This window comes from Loxodonta africana, chromosome 7, assembly GCF_030014295.1.
Source record: "Loxodonta africana isolate mLoxAfr1 chromosome 7, mLoxAfr1.hap2, whole genome shotgun sequence".
Classification (NCBI taxonomy): Eukaryota; Metazoa; Chordata; class Mammalia; order Proboscidea; family Elephantidae; genus Loxodonta; species Loxodonta africana.
Genome location: NC_087348.1, coordinates 82,478,909 through 82,498,790, shown reverse-complemented (window position 1 = coordinate 82,498,790; position 19,882 = coordinate 82,478,909). Strand labels below are relative to the sequence as shown.

The 19,882-nt window shown below is 40.3% G+C and overlaps 2 protein-coding genes across 2 annotated transcripts; one reads left to right on the top strand and one right to left on the bottom strand.

The window, feature by feature from the left end:
- Positions 1–130: 130 nt before the first annotated feature.
- Positions 131–17,724, bottom strand: LOC135232175 (olfactory receptor 51I1-like). Its single transcript, XM_064289497.1, is given in 5 exon segments — positions 131–422; positions 424–1,125; positions 3,278–3,563; positions 16,516–16,631; positions 17,663–17,724. Coding segments are annotated over 5 exon segments (1,458 nt in total).
- Positions 17,725–18,145: 421 nt separating this feature from the next.
- On the top strand, positions 18,146–19,093 carry LOC135232174 (olfactory receptor 51Q1-like). Its single transcript, XM_064289496.1, has one exon. The coding sequence runs from the start codon at positions 18,146–18,148 to the stop codon at positions 19,091–19,093; it is 948 nt and encodes a 315-aa protein (XP_064145566.1).
- Positions 19,094–19,882: the final 789 nt, after the last annotated feature.

Here is a 19,882-nt window from a genome sequence, read left to right as displayed (position 1 = left end):
TTTTTCCCCCCTTATCATGAACCATTTAACCTTTCTGAAATCCGTTGGCTTGGGACTTAACTATTGCCAGTCTGTCACTGTACATATGGTGACAGGAATCCTAATAGTGAGTCAATATTCAAAATGAAATTTAAAAGTCCCTGTCAAGGCAGATCTTGGAAATGCAACTGTGTGAAGTAACAGTAAACATCAACACATTCTCTTCCACGCAATACTTGGTTGCCAGTAGTATTTTGTGAAGTCTTTGGCGAATCTCTTTGGTTTGGATGGAATATATGACAGAGTTGAGTGTTGGAGGCACAAAGAGGTAGATCAGAGACAACAATGTGTGCACACACTTTGGGGCATGCCTCCCATAGTGAGCAGCCATGGATACACCTCTCATGGGCATGTAAAAGATAAGCACAGCACAAATGTGTGACACACGTGTTGAGCATATTTAACCTCTCCTTCTGGGAGGCAATGGTCAGCACAATGCGTAGTATGAGCAAATAGAAGAGGAGAAAGAGTGCAGAATCCAGACCAAAATTAGAGATGGCACTGAATAAACCAAAGATATCGTTGATGGTGATGTCGCCACAGGGCAGGTGAACCAAGTCTGGGTGCAAACAGTAGGCGTGGGAGAGTACACTGGCCTTGCAGAAAAGTAGCCTCTTCAGGAGGAAAGGTAGGGGGAAAACCATGCAGAAACTGCGAATGATAACAGACATGCCCATGCTCACCACTCGGGCATCAGTGAGCACTGTGGCATAGTTCAGCGGGTTACAGATGGCCACATAGCGGTCAAAGCTCATCATCAGAAGGATCCCAGACTCCATGAAGGAGAACTGGATAAAGAACATTTGAGCCATACAAGAATCAAAGCTAATCTCCTTTAAGTGGAAGCAAAATGTGGCCAGTACAGTGGGCAGTGTGGAAAAGGACACACCTAGGTCACTGACTGATAGCAGGGACGGGAAACAGTACATAGGCTGATGCAAGCTCTGTTTCTCCTTGATAATGAAGAGAATAAGGGCATTGACTACAATAGACACAGTGTAGAGCACACCAAGCAGCAGAAACAGCCAGTATTGGGACGTCTCCAGCCCTGGGAGCCCTGTCAACGTGAAAGGAGGCAACCCTGAGCTGTTGGGGAGGTTATCTTCCACGATGGGACCCCTGCTTAGATTCTAAGACCACTATCCTGTAATGAAGACAAATATAAAATATCATCCACGGCCTCTGCCTAATATCTTAAGACCATATTATGTCATTCCGTTTCTCACTTTATAAACATAAATCAATTTTATTTCCCTAATGCACTCATTCCAGCCCCTCACAAACTCTAAGATTTATGGAATCATGTGAGTTTTCTCAGTTTATTCAGCTGGCTAGACAGGTCACTTTGCCTTCCTTTATGACTGTGTCTGTTGTCATCATACTCTTTTTTTAAAATCAATCCATAGGTATTAGTTTGTTTAAGACATAAGATAAAACTCTCCTGATCTCTACTTCCTCAACTAGGATGCACCCTTCTCAAATATTCCAAACAGTTATTCATTGAACCCTGAACTTTTCCATCATTTACTTTCTTAGGTTACTGAGAATTCACTACTTTATTGCGACTCTCCAGCTTCCTTGTTTTTCAATAGTCTCTCAGTTTTTCCAACCTTTCATCCAGGAAAATATCCCTTCACAGGGGTAACTTTTCAGACATTAAGACACTCGCCATTGCTGTTGTGTGTCATCAAGTTAATTCCCACTCACTTCCCAAATTCCACCCACCTTTTCATTCTTCTGGAGTCCCTTGGTGATGCAAATCGTTAACTGTCTCAACTGCTAATTGATAGGCTCAAGTCCACCCAGAGGTGTCACAAAGAAAGGTCTGGTGATCACCTTCTGAAACCTCAGCCATTGAAAATCCTTTAGAGCACAGTCCTACTCTAACAAACATGAGATCATCATGAGTGGGAATTGACCGTGTAAAAGTTGTTTTGTTTTTTCATTCTTCTATCTATTTAGCTCATGGCAACAAACTGCTACCCAAAGTATTAAATTTGCTGCTAAGTCATTTCTTAATAATTTTTTTCAGAACAAAATATACCCACTCCTCACTTATCAGCATAGATAGGTTCCAAAGACTAGGTTGTTAAATGCAAAAATTGGCATTATACAAAAATAGAGGATGACTACAACAGATCACACTATAGAAGATGAATAAATCATTACATAACTGCCAAATTACATCTTTATATAATTTCCAAACCACTGAGAATCGTGATACTTGATGTGGTCAGAGCAAGGTCTTGAAAAGAGCAGGTGTTCTCTAAGTCACTGACCCTCTCCAGGTTGGTTCCATTTACTGCAAACTTTCCTAATAAGGCTTTGGACACTCAACAGAGGAAGGCTGTAAAAATTCTTAGGACCAAGGACTTTGCAACTATGAATACTAAAGCCAGCTCTACAACCTCGTTTTTAGCCTTTCCTCAATCTTTGCTCCTCCAACTCTACTCAGAGCTCCTCTATCCTCCCTTCCCAGAACCAATTTTTTTCTTAATTTGGATACTTAAAAAAAAAAAAAAAAAATTTTTTTTTTGGTTTTTTTTTTTGATACTTAGGACTCGTTTATTTACCAAGCCCTTACTACACTTTCTGTTTCCGTCTATGTGCAGAGTGCCGACACCTCTGATTTGGAGTCTTTTAACACTAAGAAGAACCTTCCAAGTAGCTTCCAAAGCAACCAGGGTCGTTTCATATACCCCTCATCACAAATTATTCTGAGAAAAGGATGAAAGTGCTTTGTTACACCAAGGCATCTAGTGCAAAGTGTAGCCTGACAAGGTACACTTTCGAGAAAGTAATTCTAAAGCAGAAAGCATAATAGGATTTCAGAAAGGAAGAGCAACTGATAGGTAATATAGCCTGGGAGTGAATGAAGGTGAGATCAAGCAGTAGAGGGAAAAATTGATTCAGATTAAGGATAGTCTTTCCCCCTTCAGATTGTCATATCATAGCATTCATGATCTAGAACTTAAGGACAGAGTACCTTAGAGCCCGACACACCAGCTTACCTACCTGAGACAACTTTCCCCATGGAAGGTGCGGAGAGAGAGAGCTAAGCCCTGGGGCACTGCCCACCCTGCCCGTAGCCACCAGTTACCTTGGCCAGCTTCCTAGCTTGAGCAATATAAGGCTGCTTTCAACAAACCCCTTGAGCTTATTTCAGCTAACATGCTCATGAACTGCTGGTAATACAGAGATGCTCCAAGCTTCTGAGCCTGGGCATATCCTCACTTACAAGGGTATCATGGACAACCCATAGTGGCAATTGAGAGAGACGTCAGTACACGCCAGCTTAATCATATCAACATGAAGGCAGTAGGCATCGGAAAGGATATTCTGAGGGTGGCAGAACTGCAGTCTATGCAGCAGCAATGGAAAGACCAGGATGAGGATAAATCTGTGGAGGAGAATCCCAGGCCCATAGCCACAATACAAGTATTGTTGAGCACTGTGGCCATAAGGAAGTGGGTTGCAAACGGCCACACAACGATTGAAGCTTATGGCCAGAAGGATGCCAGATTCTGTCCAGGAGAAGCGGTGAATGAACAAAGAATAAACTAAGAAATAAAACACTATTGAACACTGTCTGGCTTGTAATAAGCCATTAAAAAATGTTATCACATTATAAAGTATAACATTGCAGCTGATAAAGCTGAGCATCAGAGGTTTTAAATGACTGGTCTAGTTAGCTCAGATGCATGAAGAAAGAAGGTGAGATTAATGCTGATATCAAGCCTGCCACAGATACAATATTTTGTTATTTTGTTTTAAACTAATTATCTAATATTACTTTTTGACTGCAGAGTACACGTTTTGGCTAGTATAGGTCTGGTGACCTGGGATATGAGGTGTGAAAGTTGGATCTCTTCCACATACACACTGAACTCCATGAGCATGGGAAAGAATGCCCCCTGGGGACCAGAGAACCCTGGTAAGGCAGTGGTTAAGAAATCGGCTGCTAACCAAAAGGTCGGTATTTGAATCTGCTCCTCGGAAACCCTATGGGGCAGTTCTACTCTGTCCTGTAGGATCTCTATGAGTCAGAATCAACTCGGTGGCAAAAGTTTTATTTTTTTGGTTTGTTTTGTTTTTTGATTTTTTGTTTATTGGTTTGAGGACCAGACTCAGACTCCCATGGGCCGTCCACAGCCCATAGCCACATCTGGAAGGGAATGGCTCCACTAGGGAAAGGAAGTGCTTATCCCTTGGGATGGGCAGAGAGGAGGACTTGGAAAGCACCTCAGTGGGGAGCCAGCAGGGGCACCAACACTCAGACCCCTCCCCTGGGAGACTCAGAGCTTGGAGCTCTCTTTCTAATATAAACATACTGTCCATTCTTTCAGAAAGTATTCCATTCAGATAGGAAACTGCCATTGTTGTTGTTGGGTGCCATTGGGTTGGTTCTGGCTCATAGCAACACTATATACTATAGAACGAAACACTGCCTGGTCCTGTGCCATTCTCACAATGGCTGAGGTGCCAGCCCCCATTTTTGTAGCCACTGTGTCAATCCATCTTGTTGAGGGTCTTCCTCTTTTTCTCTGACCCTGAACTTTACCTTGGTGGCACAGTGGTTAAGAGATACAGCTGCTGACCAAAAGGTCAGCAGTTCAAATCCACCAGGCATTCCTTGGAAACCCTATGGAGCAGTTCTACTCTGTCCTATGGGGTCGCTAGGAGTTGGAATCAACTCAGCGGCAACAGGCAGGTACTTTACCTAGCATGATGTCCTTCTCCAGGGACTGGCCCCTCCTGATAACACGTCTAAACTATGGGAGACACGGTATCAACATCTTTGCTTCTAAGGAGCATTTTGGTTGTACTTCTTCCAAGACAGGTTTGTTTGTTCTTTTGGCAGTATATTCTTGCCCCACAATACAAATCAAAGGTGTCAATTCTTCTTTGGTCTTCTTTATTCATTGTTTAACTTTTGCATGCATATGATGTGATCTAAAACACTGCAGCTTAGGTCAGGCACACCTTAGTCTTCAAGAGGACATCTTTGCTTTTCAACACTTTAAAGAGGTCTTTTGCAGCAGATTTGACCAATAAAATGTGTCTTTTGATTTTTTGACTGCTGCTTCAAGAGGTGCTGATTGAGAATTGAAGTACAATGAAATCGTTGACAACTTCAAACTTTTCTTCAATCATCAGGATATTGTTTATTAGCCGATAGGGCTAAATAATAGGTTAACCACAAAAGAGAAAAACTATCCTACTCATCAAAACAAGCCACAAGAAAAAAATAGAGACTCAGCAAAATCAGCAACAACGAATATGAGGAAAGGACAATATATAAAGATAATCTACTTAGCATGTAAAACTAAATGGGAAAAAGAAAGTGTCAACAACACACAAAAAAAGATGTCAAAATGATAGCACAAATTCATACCTCTCAATAATTATGTGGAATATAAATGGACTAACTGCACCTATAAAGAGACAGAGAGGGGCAGAATGGATTAAAAAACATGATCTGTCTATATGCTGCCTACAAGAGACACACCTTAGACTTAGAGACACAAAAAAACTAAAACTCAAAGGATGGAAAACATATATGTATATCAAGCAAACAACAATCTAAAAAGAACAGAAGTGGCAGTGTTAATTTCGGACAAAATAGACTTTAAAGTCAAATCCATCATAAAGGATAAGGAAGGACACCATATAATGATTAAAGGGACAATATACCAAGAAGATAAAACCATATTAAATATTTATGCACAGAATGACAGGGCTGCAAGATACATAAAACAAACTCTATCAACATTGAAAAGTGAGATAGCTCCACCATAATAGAAAGAGACTTCGACACACCACTTTTGGTGAAGGACAGGGTATCCAGAAAGAAGCTCAATAAAGACATGGAAGATCTAAATGCCACAATCAACCAACTTGACCTCATAGACATATATGGAACACTCCACCCAACAGCAACCAAGTATACTTTCTTTTCTAGTGCACATGGAACATTCCCTAGAATAGACCACATATCAGGTCATAAAGCAAGCCTTAGCAGAATCCAAACATTGAAATATTACGAAACATCTTCTCTGACCATAAAGCCATAAAAGTGGAAATCCATAACAGGAAAAGCAGGGAAAAGAAATCAAACACTTGGAAACTGAACAATACCCTGCTCAAAAAAGACTGGGTTAAAGAAGACATTAAGGATGGAATAAAGAAATTCATAGAATCCAATGAGAATGAACACACTTCCTATCAGAACCTTTGGGACACAGCGAAAGCAGTGCTCAGAGCACAATTTATATCAATAAATGCACACATTCAAAAAGAAGAAAGGGCAAAAATCAAAGAATTATCCCTACAACATGAACAAATAGAAAGAGAGAAACAAAAGAAACCCTCAGACACCAGAAGAAAAAATAATAATAAAAATTAGGGGAGAACAAAATGAAATAGAAAACAGAAAAACAACTGAAAGAATTAACAAGACCAAAAGCTGGTTCTTTAAAAAAAAAAATCAACAAAATTGATAAACCATTGGCCAGACTGACAAAAGAAAAACAGGAGAGAAAGCAAATAACCTTAATAAGAAATGAAATGGGCGATATTACAACAGACCCAATTGAAATTAAAAGACTCATATCAGAATACTATGAAAAACTACACTCAAACAAATTTGAAAACCTAGAAGAAATGGATAAATTCCTGGAAACACACTACCTACCTAAACTATCACAAACAGAGGTAGAACAACTAAATAGGCCCATAACAAAAGAAGAGATTGAAAAGGTAATCCAAAAGAAGAGATTGAAAAGGTAATCTAAAAACTCCCAATAAAAAAAAAACCCTAGCCTGGACAACTTCACTGCAGAGTTCTACCAAACTTTAAGAGAAGAGTTAACACCGCTACTACTAAAGGTATTTCAGAGCATAGAAAAAGATGGAATACTACCAAACTCATTCTATGAAGCCACCATAGCGCTGATAAAAGCAGGTAAAGACATCACAAAAAACAAATTACAGACCTATATTCCCCATGAACTTAGACGCAAAAATCCTCAACAAAATTCTAGCCATTAGAATTCAACAACATATCAAAAAAAAAATTCACCATTACCAAGTAGAATTCATACCAGCAGGTATGTTTCAACATTAGAAAAACAATGAATTTAATCCACCACATAAATAAAACAAAAAACAAGCATCACATGGTTTTATCAATTGATGCAGAAAAGGCATTTGACAAAGTTCAACATCTATTCATGATAAAAACTCTCAGCAAAATAGGAATAAAAAAGAACATTCCTCAACATAATAAAGGGCATTTATACAAAGCCAACAGCCAACATCACCCTAAATGGAGAGAGCCTAAAAGCATTCCCCTTCAGATCGGGAATCAGACAAGGATGCCCTTTATCACCGCTCTTATTCAACATTGTGCTGAAGGTCCTAGCCAGAACAATTAGGGTAGATAAAGAAATAAAGGTCAACCAGATTGGCAAGGAAGAAGTCAAATGATCTCTATTTGCAGATGACATGACCTTATACACAGCAAACCCTAAGGAGTCTTCAAGAAAACTACTGAAACTAATAGTTCAGGAGAGTATCGGGATATAAGATATACATACAAAAATCAGTTGAATTCCTCTACACCAACAAAAAGAACCTCGAAGAGGAAATCACCAAATCAATACCATTTACAGTAGCCCCCAAGAAGATAAAATATTTAGGAATAAATTTTACCAGAGATGTAAAAGACTTATACACAGAAAACTACAGTACACTCCTGCAAGGAACCAAAGGACACCTACGTAAGTGGAAAAACATACCTTGCTCATGGAGAGGAAGACTTAACATTATAAAAATATCTATTCTACCAAAAGCGATCTCTACATTTAATGCAATTCTGATCCAAATTCCAAAGACATTTTTTAATGAGATGGAGAAACAAATCACCAACTTCATATGGAAGGGAAAGATGCCCTGGATACGTAAAGCATTACTGAAAAAGAAGAACAAAGTGGGAGGACTTACTCTCCCCAATTTTAGAACCTATTATACCACCAGGAAACCCTGGTGGCGTAGTGGTTAAGTGCTACGGCTGCTAACCAGAAGGTCTGCAGTTTGAATCCACCAGGTGCTCCTTGGAAGCTGTGTGGGGCAATTCTACTCTGTCCTGTAGAGTCCCTATGAGTCTGAATCGATTCGACAGCAATGGGTATTATAAAACCACAGTAGTCAAAACCACCTGGTACTGATACAACAACAGATACTAGACCGATGGAATGTAATTGAGAAGCCAGACATAAATCCATCCACATGTAAGCAGCTGATATTTGACAGATGCCCCAAAACAGTTAAATGGGGAAAAGATAGTCTTTTTAACAAATCGTGCTGGCATAACTGGATATCCATCTACAAAAAAATGAAACAAGACCCATACCTCACTCCACACACAAAAAAGGAGCTCAAAATGAATCAAAGACCTAAATATAAAATCTAAAATGATAAAGATCATGGAAGAGAAAATAGGGACAACGTTAGGAGCCATAAACAGTGTACAAAACATTACTAACAATGCAGAAAAAAAACTAGATAACTGGGAGTTCCTAAAAATCAAACTCCTGTGCTCATCCAAAGACTTCACCAAAAGAGTAAAAAGATTCCCTATAGACTGGGAAAAAGTTTTTAGCTATCACATTTCCAATCAGCACCTGATCTCTAAAATCTACATGATACTGCAAAACCTCAGCTGCAAAAAGACAAATGACCTGGTTAAAAAATGGGTGAAAGATATGAACAGACACTTCACCAAAGAAGACATTCATGAGGGTAACAGATACATGAGGATATGCTCACGATATTATCCATTAGAGAAATGCAAATCAAAACTACAGTGAGATTTCATCTCACTCCAACAAAGTTGGTATTAATCCAAAAAACACAAAACAATAAATGTTGGAGAGGCTATGGAGAGATTGGAATATTTATACACTTTGGAAATCGACTTGGCGCTTCCTTAAAAAGCTAGAAATAGAACCACCATACGATCCAGCAATCCCACTCCTTGGAATATAGCCTAGAGAAATAAGAGCCTTTACAGGAAGAGATATATGCACACCCATGTTCATCGCACCACTGTTTACAACAGCAAAAACATGAATCATTGAAACATTTCATAACACAGAGGAATCTAGAAGACTTTATGCTGAGTGAAATTAGTCAATTGCAAAAGGACAAATATTGTATAAGACCACTATTATAAGAACACAAGAAACAGTTTAAACAGAGAAGAAAATGTTCTTTCATGGTTACGAGACAAGGAGGGAAAGAGGGTGGGAGAGGAGTATTCACCAATTAGATAGTAGATCAGAACTACATTAGGTGAGGGGAAAGACAACACGCAATACAGGCAAGGTCAGGACAATTGCACTAAAGCAAAAGGAAAGAAGTTTCCTGAATAAACTGAATGCTTTGAAGGCCAGTGTAGTAGGGTCAGGGGTCTGGGGACCACAGTTTCAGGGGACATCTTAGTCAGTTAGCATAATAAACTCTATTAAGAAAATATTCTGCATCTCCCCTTGGAGAGAGGCCTCTGGGGTTTTAAACACTAGCAAGCAGCCATCTAAGATGCATCAATTGGTATCAACACACCTGGATCAAAGAAGAATGAAGAACACCAAGGACACAAGGTAATTACAAGCACAAGAAGCAGAAAGGGCCACATAAACAAAAGCCTACATCAGCCTGAGACCAGAAGAGCTAGATGGTGCCCAGCTACAACCAATGACTGCCCTGACAGGAAACACAACAGAGAACCCCTGAGGGAGCAGAAGAGTAATGGTATGCAGGCCCCAAATTCTCATGAAAAGACCAGACTTAGTGATCTGACTGAGACCAGAAGGACCCCAGTGGTCATGGCCCCCAGACCTTCTGTTGGCACAGGACAGGAACCATTCCGAAAGGCAATTCTTCAGACAAGGTTTGGACTGGACAGTGGGTTGGAGAGGGATGCTGGTGAGGAGTGAGCTTTTTGCATCGGGTGGACACTTGAGATTAGGTTGGCATCTCCTGTCTGGAGGGGAGATGAGAGGGAAGAGGGGGTTAGAAGCTGGCAGAATGGACACGAAAAGAGAGAGTGGAGCTAGGGAACGGGCTGTCTCATTAGGGGGAGAGCAACTGGGAGTATGTAGCAAGGTGCATATAAATTTTAGTATGAGAGACTGAGTTGATCTGTAAACTTTTACTTAAAGCACAATAAAAATTTAAAACTAAATAAATAAATGGAATACAAAAAAAGTATAAAAGACGTCTCCACTCAGGATAAGGGAAAAACTGGTGGGGTAGTAGTTAAAAGCTATATCTGCTAACCAGAATGTCGGCAGTTGGAATCCACCAGGCACTCCTTGGAAATTCTATGGGGCAGTTCTACTCTGTCCTTTTGTCATCATGAGTTGGAATCAAGTTCATAGCAGCTTTTTTTTTTTTTTTGGTATTCAGGATAACACAAAGCATGGTTTCAGTAGGCAGAATAATGACATTTCCTCACCTCCTTGGCTAAATATGCCCATATTCTTGTCACAGGAATCTGGGGATATGTTATAAGGTGAGAATACTTAGAAAGGGAAGTGGGGGAAAAAAAAGAGCCAGAGAGAACGTAGTCTGAGAATGATTCAGTCTGATGGTTCAGGTTACGAAGATAGAGTAAATGGAGCCTCAAACCAAGGAATGAGGGCAGCCTCTAGAAGCTGGAATAGCAAAGGAAATGGATTCTATCCTAATGTCTCTATAAAGAAAGGCAGTCTGGTCAACATCTCATTTTGAGCCTAAATCCAAAAACCAAACCCATTGCCATCCAGTCAATTCCTGCACACAGTGACTGCATGGAATCAGAGTAGAACTGCCCCATAGGGTTTCCAAGGAGTCCCCAGTGGATTCAAACTGCTGATCTTTTGGTTAGCAGCAGGAGCTCTTAACCACTATGCCACCAGAGTTTCCATTTTTAGCCTGGTGACATGGATTTCAGACTTCTGTACTACATATAAGATAATAAATTCGTGTTGTTTTAAGCCACTATAAGGAAACCTGGTGGTGCAGTGCTTAAGTGCTCAGCTGCTAACCAAAAGGTCAGCAGATGAAACACTGCAGTCACTCTGCTGGAGAAAGATGTGCCAGTCAGCTTCTGTAAAAATTTCCAGCCTTAGAAACCCCATGGGGCAGTTCAACTCTGTTGAACTCTGTTGCTATGAGTCAGAATGGACTCAACAGCAATGGGTTTAGGTTTGCTTTTTGTCCTTTCAAAATAGATCTGTTATTTAGATAGTTTAATTAAAAAAAAATTATACGACTTAGTTTTCCATTATTAGAGTCTTGAATAAAATTCATCATTGTTTTATGCTTGATTATAGTTGTATTCCTCTACGAGTCTGACAGTTTGTTGTATTGTGGGGGCTTGTGGATTGCTGTGTTGCTGGAAGCTATGCCTCCAGTATTCAAATACCAGCAAGGTCACCCATGGTTGACAATACCAGACTAAGACAGACTAGGAAGAAAGACCTGGCAGACTACTACTGAAAAAAAAAAATTATACTGTGAAAACCTCATGAATAGCAGTGGAATATTGTCTGATATAGTAGTGCCAGAACATGAGCCCATCAGGTTGGAAGGCACTCAAAAGACAACTGGGGAAGAGCTGCCTCCTCACACTAGAGTCAATGTTAATGATGTGGATGGAGTCAAGCTTTCAAAACCTTCTTTTGTTGATGAGACATGACTCAAAAGAAGAAGAAAGAGCTGCAATCATCCACTAATAATCAGAATGGAGAATGTACAAAGAATAGATCTAGGAATATTGGAAGTCATCAGAAAATGAAATGGAATGCATAAACATTGATATGCTAGGCATTAGTGAGCTGAAATGGATTGGTATTAGCTGTTTGGAAACAGACAGTCATATGGTCTACAATGCTGTGAAAGGCAAATTAAAGGGCAATGGCATTGCATTCATAATCAAAATAAATAACTTTCAGGATGTATCCTGAAGTACAAAGTTGTCAGTAATAGGGTAATATCCACGTGCCTACAAGGAAGACCAGTTAATGTGACTATTATTCAAATTTAAGCACCAACCACTAAGGCCAACAATGAAGAAATTGAAGATTTTTCCCAATTTCTGCAGTCTGAAATCAATCAAACATGCAATCAAGATGCACTGATCATTACTGGTGATGGGATGCAAAAGTTGGAAACAGAGAAGAAGCACTGGCGTTTGGAAAATACCACTTTGGTGATAGTGATGATACTGGAGATTGAACAATAGAATTTTGCAAGACCAAAGATTTCATCATTGCAAATGCCTTTTTTCACCAACATAAATGATGACGATACAAATGGACCTTGCCATATAGAATACACAGGAATCAAATCGACTACCTCTGTGGAAAGAGATTATGGAAAAGCTCAATAATATCAGTCAGAACAAGGCCAGGGGTCGTTGTGGAACAGATCATCAATTGCTCATATGCAAGTTCAAGTTGAAGCTGAAGAAAATTACAACAAGTTCCCCAGAGCCCAAGTAGGACCTTGAGTATATACTACTTGAATTTAGAGACCATCTGCAAAATAGATATGACACATTGAACACTAATGACCGAAGACCAGACAAGTTATAGAATGACATCAGGGACATCATACAGGAAGAAAACAGAAGGTTATTAAAACAATAGGAAAGAAAGAAAAGACCAAAATGGATGTCAAAAGAGACTCTGAAAATTGCTCTTGAGCATAGAATAGCCAAAGCAAAAGGGAGAAATGATGAACTAAAAGAGCCCAAGAAAACAAAGTATTAAACTGAAACGTGCAAAGCCCTGGAGATAGAAAGCCAAAAAAGAAGAACAAGAACACACTGGGCATTTCTCAAGCTGAAAGAACTGAAGAAAAAATTCAAGACTCGACTTGCAATATTGAAGGATCCTATAGGGAACATACTAAACAACACAGAAAGATGGTTCTTCAAAAGAAGATGGAAGGAATGCACAGAATCACTGTACCAAAAAGAATCGGCTGGCATTCATCCATTTCAGAAGGTAGCATATGATCAAAAACTAACGGTACTGAAGGAAGAGGTTCAAGCTGCACTGAAGGCATTCTGTCAACTGAATTAGGGATACCAACTGAGATGTTTCAACAAAGGGACATAGCACTAGAAGTACTTGTTTGTCTATCCCAGGAAATTCAGAAGGCAGCTAACTGGGCAATCAACTGGAAGAGATCCTTATTTGTGATCATTCCAAAGAAAGGCGATCCTAGAAAATGTGGAAATTATTGAATAATATCATTAATATCACATGCAAGTAAAATATTGCTGAAGATCACTCAAAAGTGGCTGCAGTAGTACACTGACAGGGAATTGCCAGAAGTCCCATCCAGATTCAGAAGAGGACTCAGGACCAGGGGTACATTGCTGATGTTAGATGAATCCTGGCTGAAAGCAGAGAGTAACAGAAAGATGTTTATCTGTGTTTTATTGACTATGCAAAGGCTTTTGACTGTGTGGATCATAAACATGGATAACATTGCAAGAATGGGAATTCCAAAACAATTATCTGTGCTCATGAGGAACCTGTACTTAGGCCAACAGGCAGTTGTTCGAACAGAACAAGGTGATGCTGAGTGGTTTAATTCAAGAAATGTGTGTGTCACTGTTATATCCTTTCACCATACTTATTCCATCCGTGTGCTGAGCAAATAATCCAAGAAAATGGACTACGTGAAAAAGATTTTGGCATCAGGATTGGAGGATGACTCCTTAACAAACTATGATATGCAGAAGACACAACATAGTTTGCTGACAATGAAGAGGATTTCAAGCACTTACTGATGAAGATCAAAGATCTCATCCTTCAGTATGGAATACACCGCAACATAAAGAAAACAAAAATCCTCACAACTAGACTAAGAAGCAACATCACGATAAGTGGAGAAAAGATTGAAGTTGTCAAGGATTTCGTCTTACTTGGATATACAATCGATGCCCATGGAAGCAGAAGTCGAGATATCAAACGATGCATTGCATTGGGCAAATCTGCTGCAAAACATCTCTTTAACATGTTCAAAAGCAAAGATGTCACTTTAAGGACTAATGGTGTTTTCAGTCACCTCATATGTACATGAAAGCCAGACAATGAATAAAGAAGACTGAAGAATAATTGATGCCTCAGAATTATGGTGCTGTCAAAGAATATTGAAGGTACCATGGACTGCCAGATGAATGAACAAATCTGTCTTGGAAAAGGTGCAGCTAGTGAATCGATATATGCACACCCATGTTCATTGCAACACTGTTTACAATAGCAAAAGGATGGAAGCAACCAAGGTGCCCATCAATGGCTGAATGGATGAACGGATGAATAAATTATGGTATATTCACACGATGGAATACTATGCATCATTAAAGAACAGTGATGCATCCGTGAAACATTTCATACCATGGAGGAATCTGTAAGGCATTATGTTGAGTGAAATTAGTCAGTTGCAAAAGACAAATATTGTATAAGACCACTATTATAAGAACTCGAGAAATAGTTTAAACAGAGAAGAAAATATTCTTTTGTGATTATGAGAGGGGGGAGTGAGGGAGGGTGGGAGAAGGGTAGTCACTAATTAGATTCATAACACCCATTGCTGTCGAGTCGATTCCGACTCATAGCGACCCTATAGATAGTAGATCAGAACTACTTTAGGTGAAGGGGAAGACAACACACAATACAGGCAAGGTCAGCACAACTGGACTAAACTAAAAGCAAAGAAATTTCCAGGATAAGCTGAACACATTGAAGGCCAGCATAGCAGGGCCAGGGGTTTGGGGACTATGGTTTCAAGGGACATCTAAGTCAATTGGCATAATAAAATCTATTAAGAAAACATTCTGCATCCCACTTTGGCGAGTGGCATCTGCAGTCTTAAATACTAGCAAACAGCCATCTAGGATGCATCAATTGGTCTCAACCCACCTGCATCAAAGGAGAATGAAGAACACCAAGGACACAAGGTAATAGTGAGCCCAAGAGACAGAAAGAGCCACATAAAGATAAGACTACATCATCCTGAGACCAGAAGAACTAGGTGGTGCCCGGCCATAACCGATGACTGCCCTGACAGGGAACACAACAGAGAACCCCTGAGGGAGCAGGAGAACAGTGGGATGCAGACCCCAAATTCTCATAAAAAGGCCAGGCTTAACGGTCTGACTGAGACTAGAAGGACCCCAGTGGTCATGGCCCCCAGACCTTCTGTTGGCACAGGACAGGGACCATTCCCAGTGCCAACTCTTCAGACAGGGATTGGACTAGACAATGAGATGGAGAGGGATGCTGGTGAGGAGTGAGCTTCTTGGATCGGGTGCACATTTGAGACTATGTTGGCATCTCCTGCCTGGAGGGGAGACGAGAGGGAATAGGGGGTTAGGAGCTGGTGGAATGGACATGAAAAGGGAGAGTGGAGGGAGGGAGTGGGCTGTCTCATTAGGGGGAGAGCAACTGGGAATATGTAGCAAGGTGCATATAAGTTTTTGTGTGAGAGACTGACTTGATTTGTAAACTTTCACATAAAGCAAAATAAAAATTAAAAAAAAAAAAAAAGAAGAAGTGCAGCAAGAATGCTCATTAGAGACCAGGATGGTGAGACTATTCCTCATGTATTTTGGACATGTTATCAGGAGGGACCAGTCCCTGGAGAAGGACATCATGCTCAGTAGAATAAAGGGTCAGCAAAAAACAGGAAAACCCTCAAAGAAATGGATTGACACAGTGACTGCAACAATGGACTCAAGCATAACAATGACTGTGAGGATGGTGCAGGGCCGGGCAGTGTTTGATTCTGTGTTCATAGATCCAGTATGAACTGGAACTGACTCAACAGACCGGAAGACAAGAACAGAGTCCTATTTCTTTTTTCTCATGAATTCTGTCATATGCATTTCCCATTAATCTGTCATGGTCTTAATATTGATAAATCTGTATACATTTATCTTTTTAACTTATTAATGCCTTCTATGTCTTGTTTTGGGGTCCTGGGTGGTGTAATTGTTTGTCTGATAAAAAGAGTTAAAGGTTCAAATCCACATAAAGACACCTTGAAAGAAATGCCTGATAATCTACTTCTGAAAAACCAACCAGTGAAAATCTTATAAAACACATTTCTACTCTGACATAAGTGCAGTCGCCATGAGTAGGAGTCCCCTCAGTGGCACTGGTATAGCATGTTGTAATAATTTTTTTTTTAGTTTCATCATTTTTCTGGTATAGAGAAACATTGAATTTTTCTGTGTTCTCATCCACTTGTCTTTACCTCAGTGGTTTTTGTAAAATTTAGAGAGACATTTCAATGAGAGTAAATACCAGTATTATTTTCTCTATTACATATTTTGTTACTGATTTACATTTAACTTCTTAATCCATTTGGAATTTAGCAAAGGCTCTTAATGACAGAGCTGACTTACCAACTTACCAGTGAGAATTTGGGTCTCAGGATACCTTTTCAGGTAATCCTGAGGGGACCTGCCACACTTCCCCACCCTCCAGCCTAGGGATTTGCAACAGGTTGTAACATAGCTGCCCCTGTGCCTAGAAGATAAAACAGAGGCCACAATTAGTGAAGAGGAAACCAGACACAAGAAACCACAGGTCAGATTCCTCTGTAAATGATAAGAGAAGAAAAGAGGGATGATAACTGTTGTTAGAGGATGAAGAGAATTAATACAGGTAACATACTTAGAATGGTGCCTAACATAGAAAGTACTCAGTAAACGTGATTGGCCTCACCTGGGCTGCTGTGTTAGCCTTATGACCCGTTCTTCTCCTCCTTCTCTCACCCTTCTCCTGTGCACCTGCCCTTTGCCTCCAGTTTTCTTTTGTTTCAATATTGAAGAAATATAATCTATAGTATCAGATGGCATTAACTAATGAAAATAAAAAGTGGTATGTTAGACTAGAAAAAAGGACTAACATGAGGAACACTGACATTAGTGTATGATAAAAGAGAGAGGCAATAGTAAAAGAGATGACACTGAATTGGAAGAAGTGAAACAAATGAAAACGTTGTTATAAAAGTCAAAGAAGAATTCAGAAGGAGATACTGGATATAAACAACTCAAAAAGGATGAAAACTCAATATTAGCCATTACTTTTAGTTAGGAGTTCTTTTTAAGTCTTTGTGAGAAAGAACAGTATTGGTAGTGTGATTTGGTTGAAAGGCAGATTTCAGATTGCTAAGAACTGAATGAGAGTAGGAAAACAGAAGCAGAAAAAATTTAAAAGTTTCCCGTGAAATAATCTGTATTGAGTCTTGAAGGGGAAAACAGTTGTGCGGATGCAAGTTCTGATAAGACAGATTAAGGAAGTGCAACGATGATGTTCTTGAAACTGTCCATAGTAACCCTCCAAAACTCTGAATGTTTGTTTGGATAGAGTTTAGATCAAATGGGCTAAAGATACAGTTATGGAATAAGAAGAGTTTTTCTAATGTTTCTGGCTCTCTTTGGGTAAAGACCCTGAGTCTGGAGCCTCATTCGTCTATTATGCCCCAGATAACTAACACTACCCGAGACCCGTTCTGCTTCATCCTAACAGGCATCCCTGGATTTGAGGTCTCTCACATCTGGATCTCCGTCCCCTTCTGCTGCTTATACATAACCTCCATCATGGGCAACAACGCCATCCTTTCCTGTGATGCCAAGGAGAATATACACTAGTATTAATCTTTGTATTTGGTTACTAAAATGTTGTTTGAAATATTAATGAGAGCACTTATCGTTAGCAAATCTCTAAGTATATATGTATATAAACATATATACAGGAGCAGGAGGGAAATGTAATACAAGAAGTTTGCTTGAAGTATAAATTAAGCTGGAAGACATGAAAGATTTAAAAAAATGAGTTCACTTTAAATAGAAATGCATTTCAGAAGAACCCACAGTCGATAGTGTTCTAGCTAATTATGCAGCTCGTTAGTATCATGAAAAGCAATCCCAGACACATCTTTGAGTCTTGAATTGAATAGATAATGACTGTATGACAGCGGCTCACTGATGCGATTCTTATTGTAGGAAACAGACATTCTGGTTCTCCATTCATCAGTCATGTACAAGCAGAATAACACCACCCAAGACCCCTTCTACTTCATCCTCACGGGTATCCCTGGATTCGAGGCCTTCCACATCTGGATTTCCATCCCCTTCTGCTGCTTCTATACCATCTCCATTATGGGCAACACCACTATCCTCGCCGTCATCCTCAGAGAGCCATCTCTCCACCAGCCCATGTACCTATTTCTCTCCATGCTGGCCCTGACTGACCTGGGTCTCACCCTCACCACCCTGCCCACAGTCATGCAGCTCCTCTGGTTCAACATTCAGAAGATCAGCTTTGAAGGCTGTTTTGCCCAGTTCTTTTTCCTCCATGGATTCTCATTCATGGAATCTTCTGTCCTGCTGGCCATGTCCTTTGACCGCTATGTGGCCATCTGTCACCCCCTCCATTATGCCTCCATCCTTACCAGTAAAGTCATTGGCAGGATCAGAGTAGCCATCATTTGCCGTTGTGTTCTGACTGTCCTTCCCTCCCTTTTCCTACTCAAGCGCCTGCCCTTCTGCCACTCTCACCTTCTCTCTCACTCCTACTGCCTCCACCAGGATATGATTCGGCTGGTCTGTGCTGACATCAGGGTCAACAGCTGGTTTGCACTTGTGGTGGTGTTGCTCATTATTGCAGTTGACCCACTGCTAATTGTGCTCTCCTACGCACTCATCCTAAAAAGTATCTTGGGCACAGCCACCTGGACTGAGCGACTCCGGGCCCTCAATAACTGCCTGTCCCACTTTCTGGCTGTTCTGGTTCTCTATGTGCCTATGGTGAGCCTATCCATGACTCATCGCTTTGCAAAACACGCTCCACCACTGGTCCATGTGGCCATTGCCAATATCTACTTGCTGGCCCCTCCTGTGATGAATCCCATCATTTACAGTGTCAAGACTAAGCAAATACTCCAAGGAATCTTTCACCTCCTCTTCCAGAGGAAGTTGCAGTAAGAGTGGAATTTAGGTTTAGAGAAATACTTTTTATACGTAACACGGAGTCAAGAGCAGAGACCACTGCCATCAAAACTGTAAATAGCATAGACCAAAGAAGAAATAGGGACTTCTTAAGACATTTTGAATGTAAACACAGAGACATGATTATTCCTTGACTAGAAATTAAAAGAGGTAGGGTTTTTAAAAGCGAATTTTGCTCTTAGCCAGCCGTATCTTTTTGAGGAAGAAAAAAAAGTTAAAAATATACTTTAAACTATAATCCCTGTTCGACTGAATAGCTGGGCTGAGGGCCCTGCAGACCATAGTCTCAGGGAACATCTAGCTCAATTGGCATAACATAGTTTATAAAGAAAATATTCTACATACTACTTTGTGAGTAGTGTCGGGGGTCTTAAATTTAAGCCTGTGAATGACCATCTAGGATACTCTACTGGTCTTACTCCTTCAGGAGCAAAAAGACACAAGGGAAAGATTAATCCAAAGGACTAATAGACCACATCTACCACAGCTGCCACCAGACTGAGTCCAGTACAACTAGATGATGCCCAGCTACCGCCACTGACTCCTCTGACAGGGATCACAGTAGAGGGTCCCAGACAGAACGGGAAAAAAATACAAAACAAAATTCTAACTCAAAAAGAAAGGCCAGACTTGCTAGCCTGACAGAGGCTGGAGAAACCCTGAGAGAATGGCCCCCGGACACCGTCTCAGCCCAGTAATGAGGTCACTCTTGAGGTTCACCCTTCAGCCAAAGATTGAACAGGCCCATGGAACAAAACAAGACTA

Excerpts from the sequence above, each read along its gene's own strand:
- LOC135232174 (XM_064289496.1), top strand. The coding sequence starts at position 18,146 with ATGTACAAGCAGAATAACACCACCCAAGACCCCTTCTACTTCATCCTC.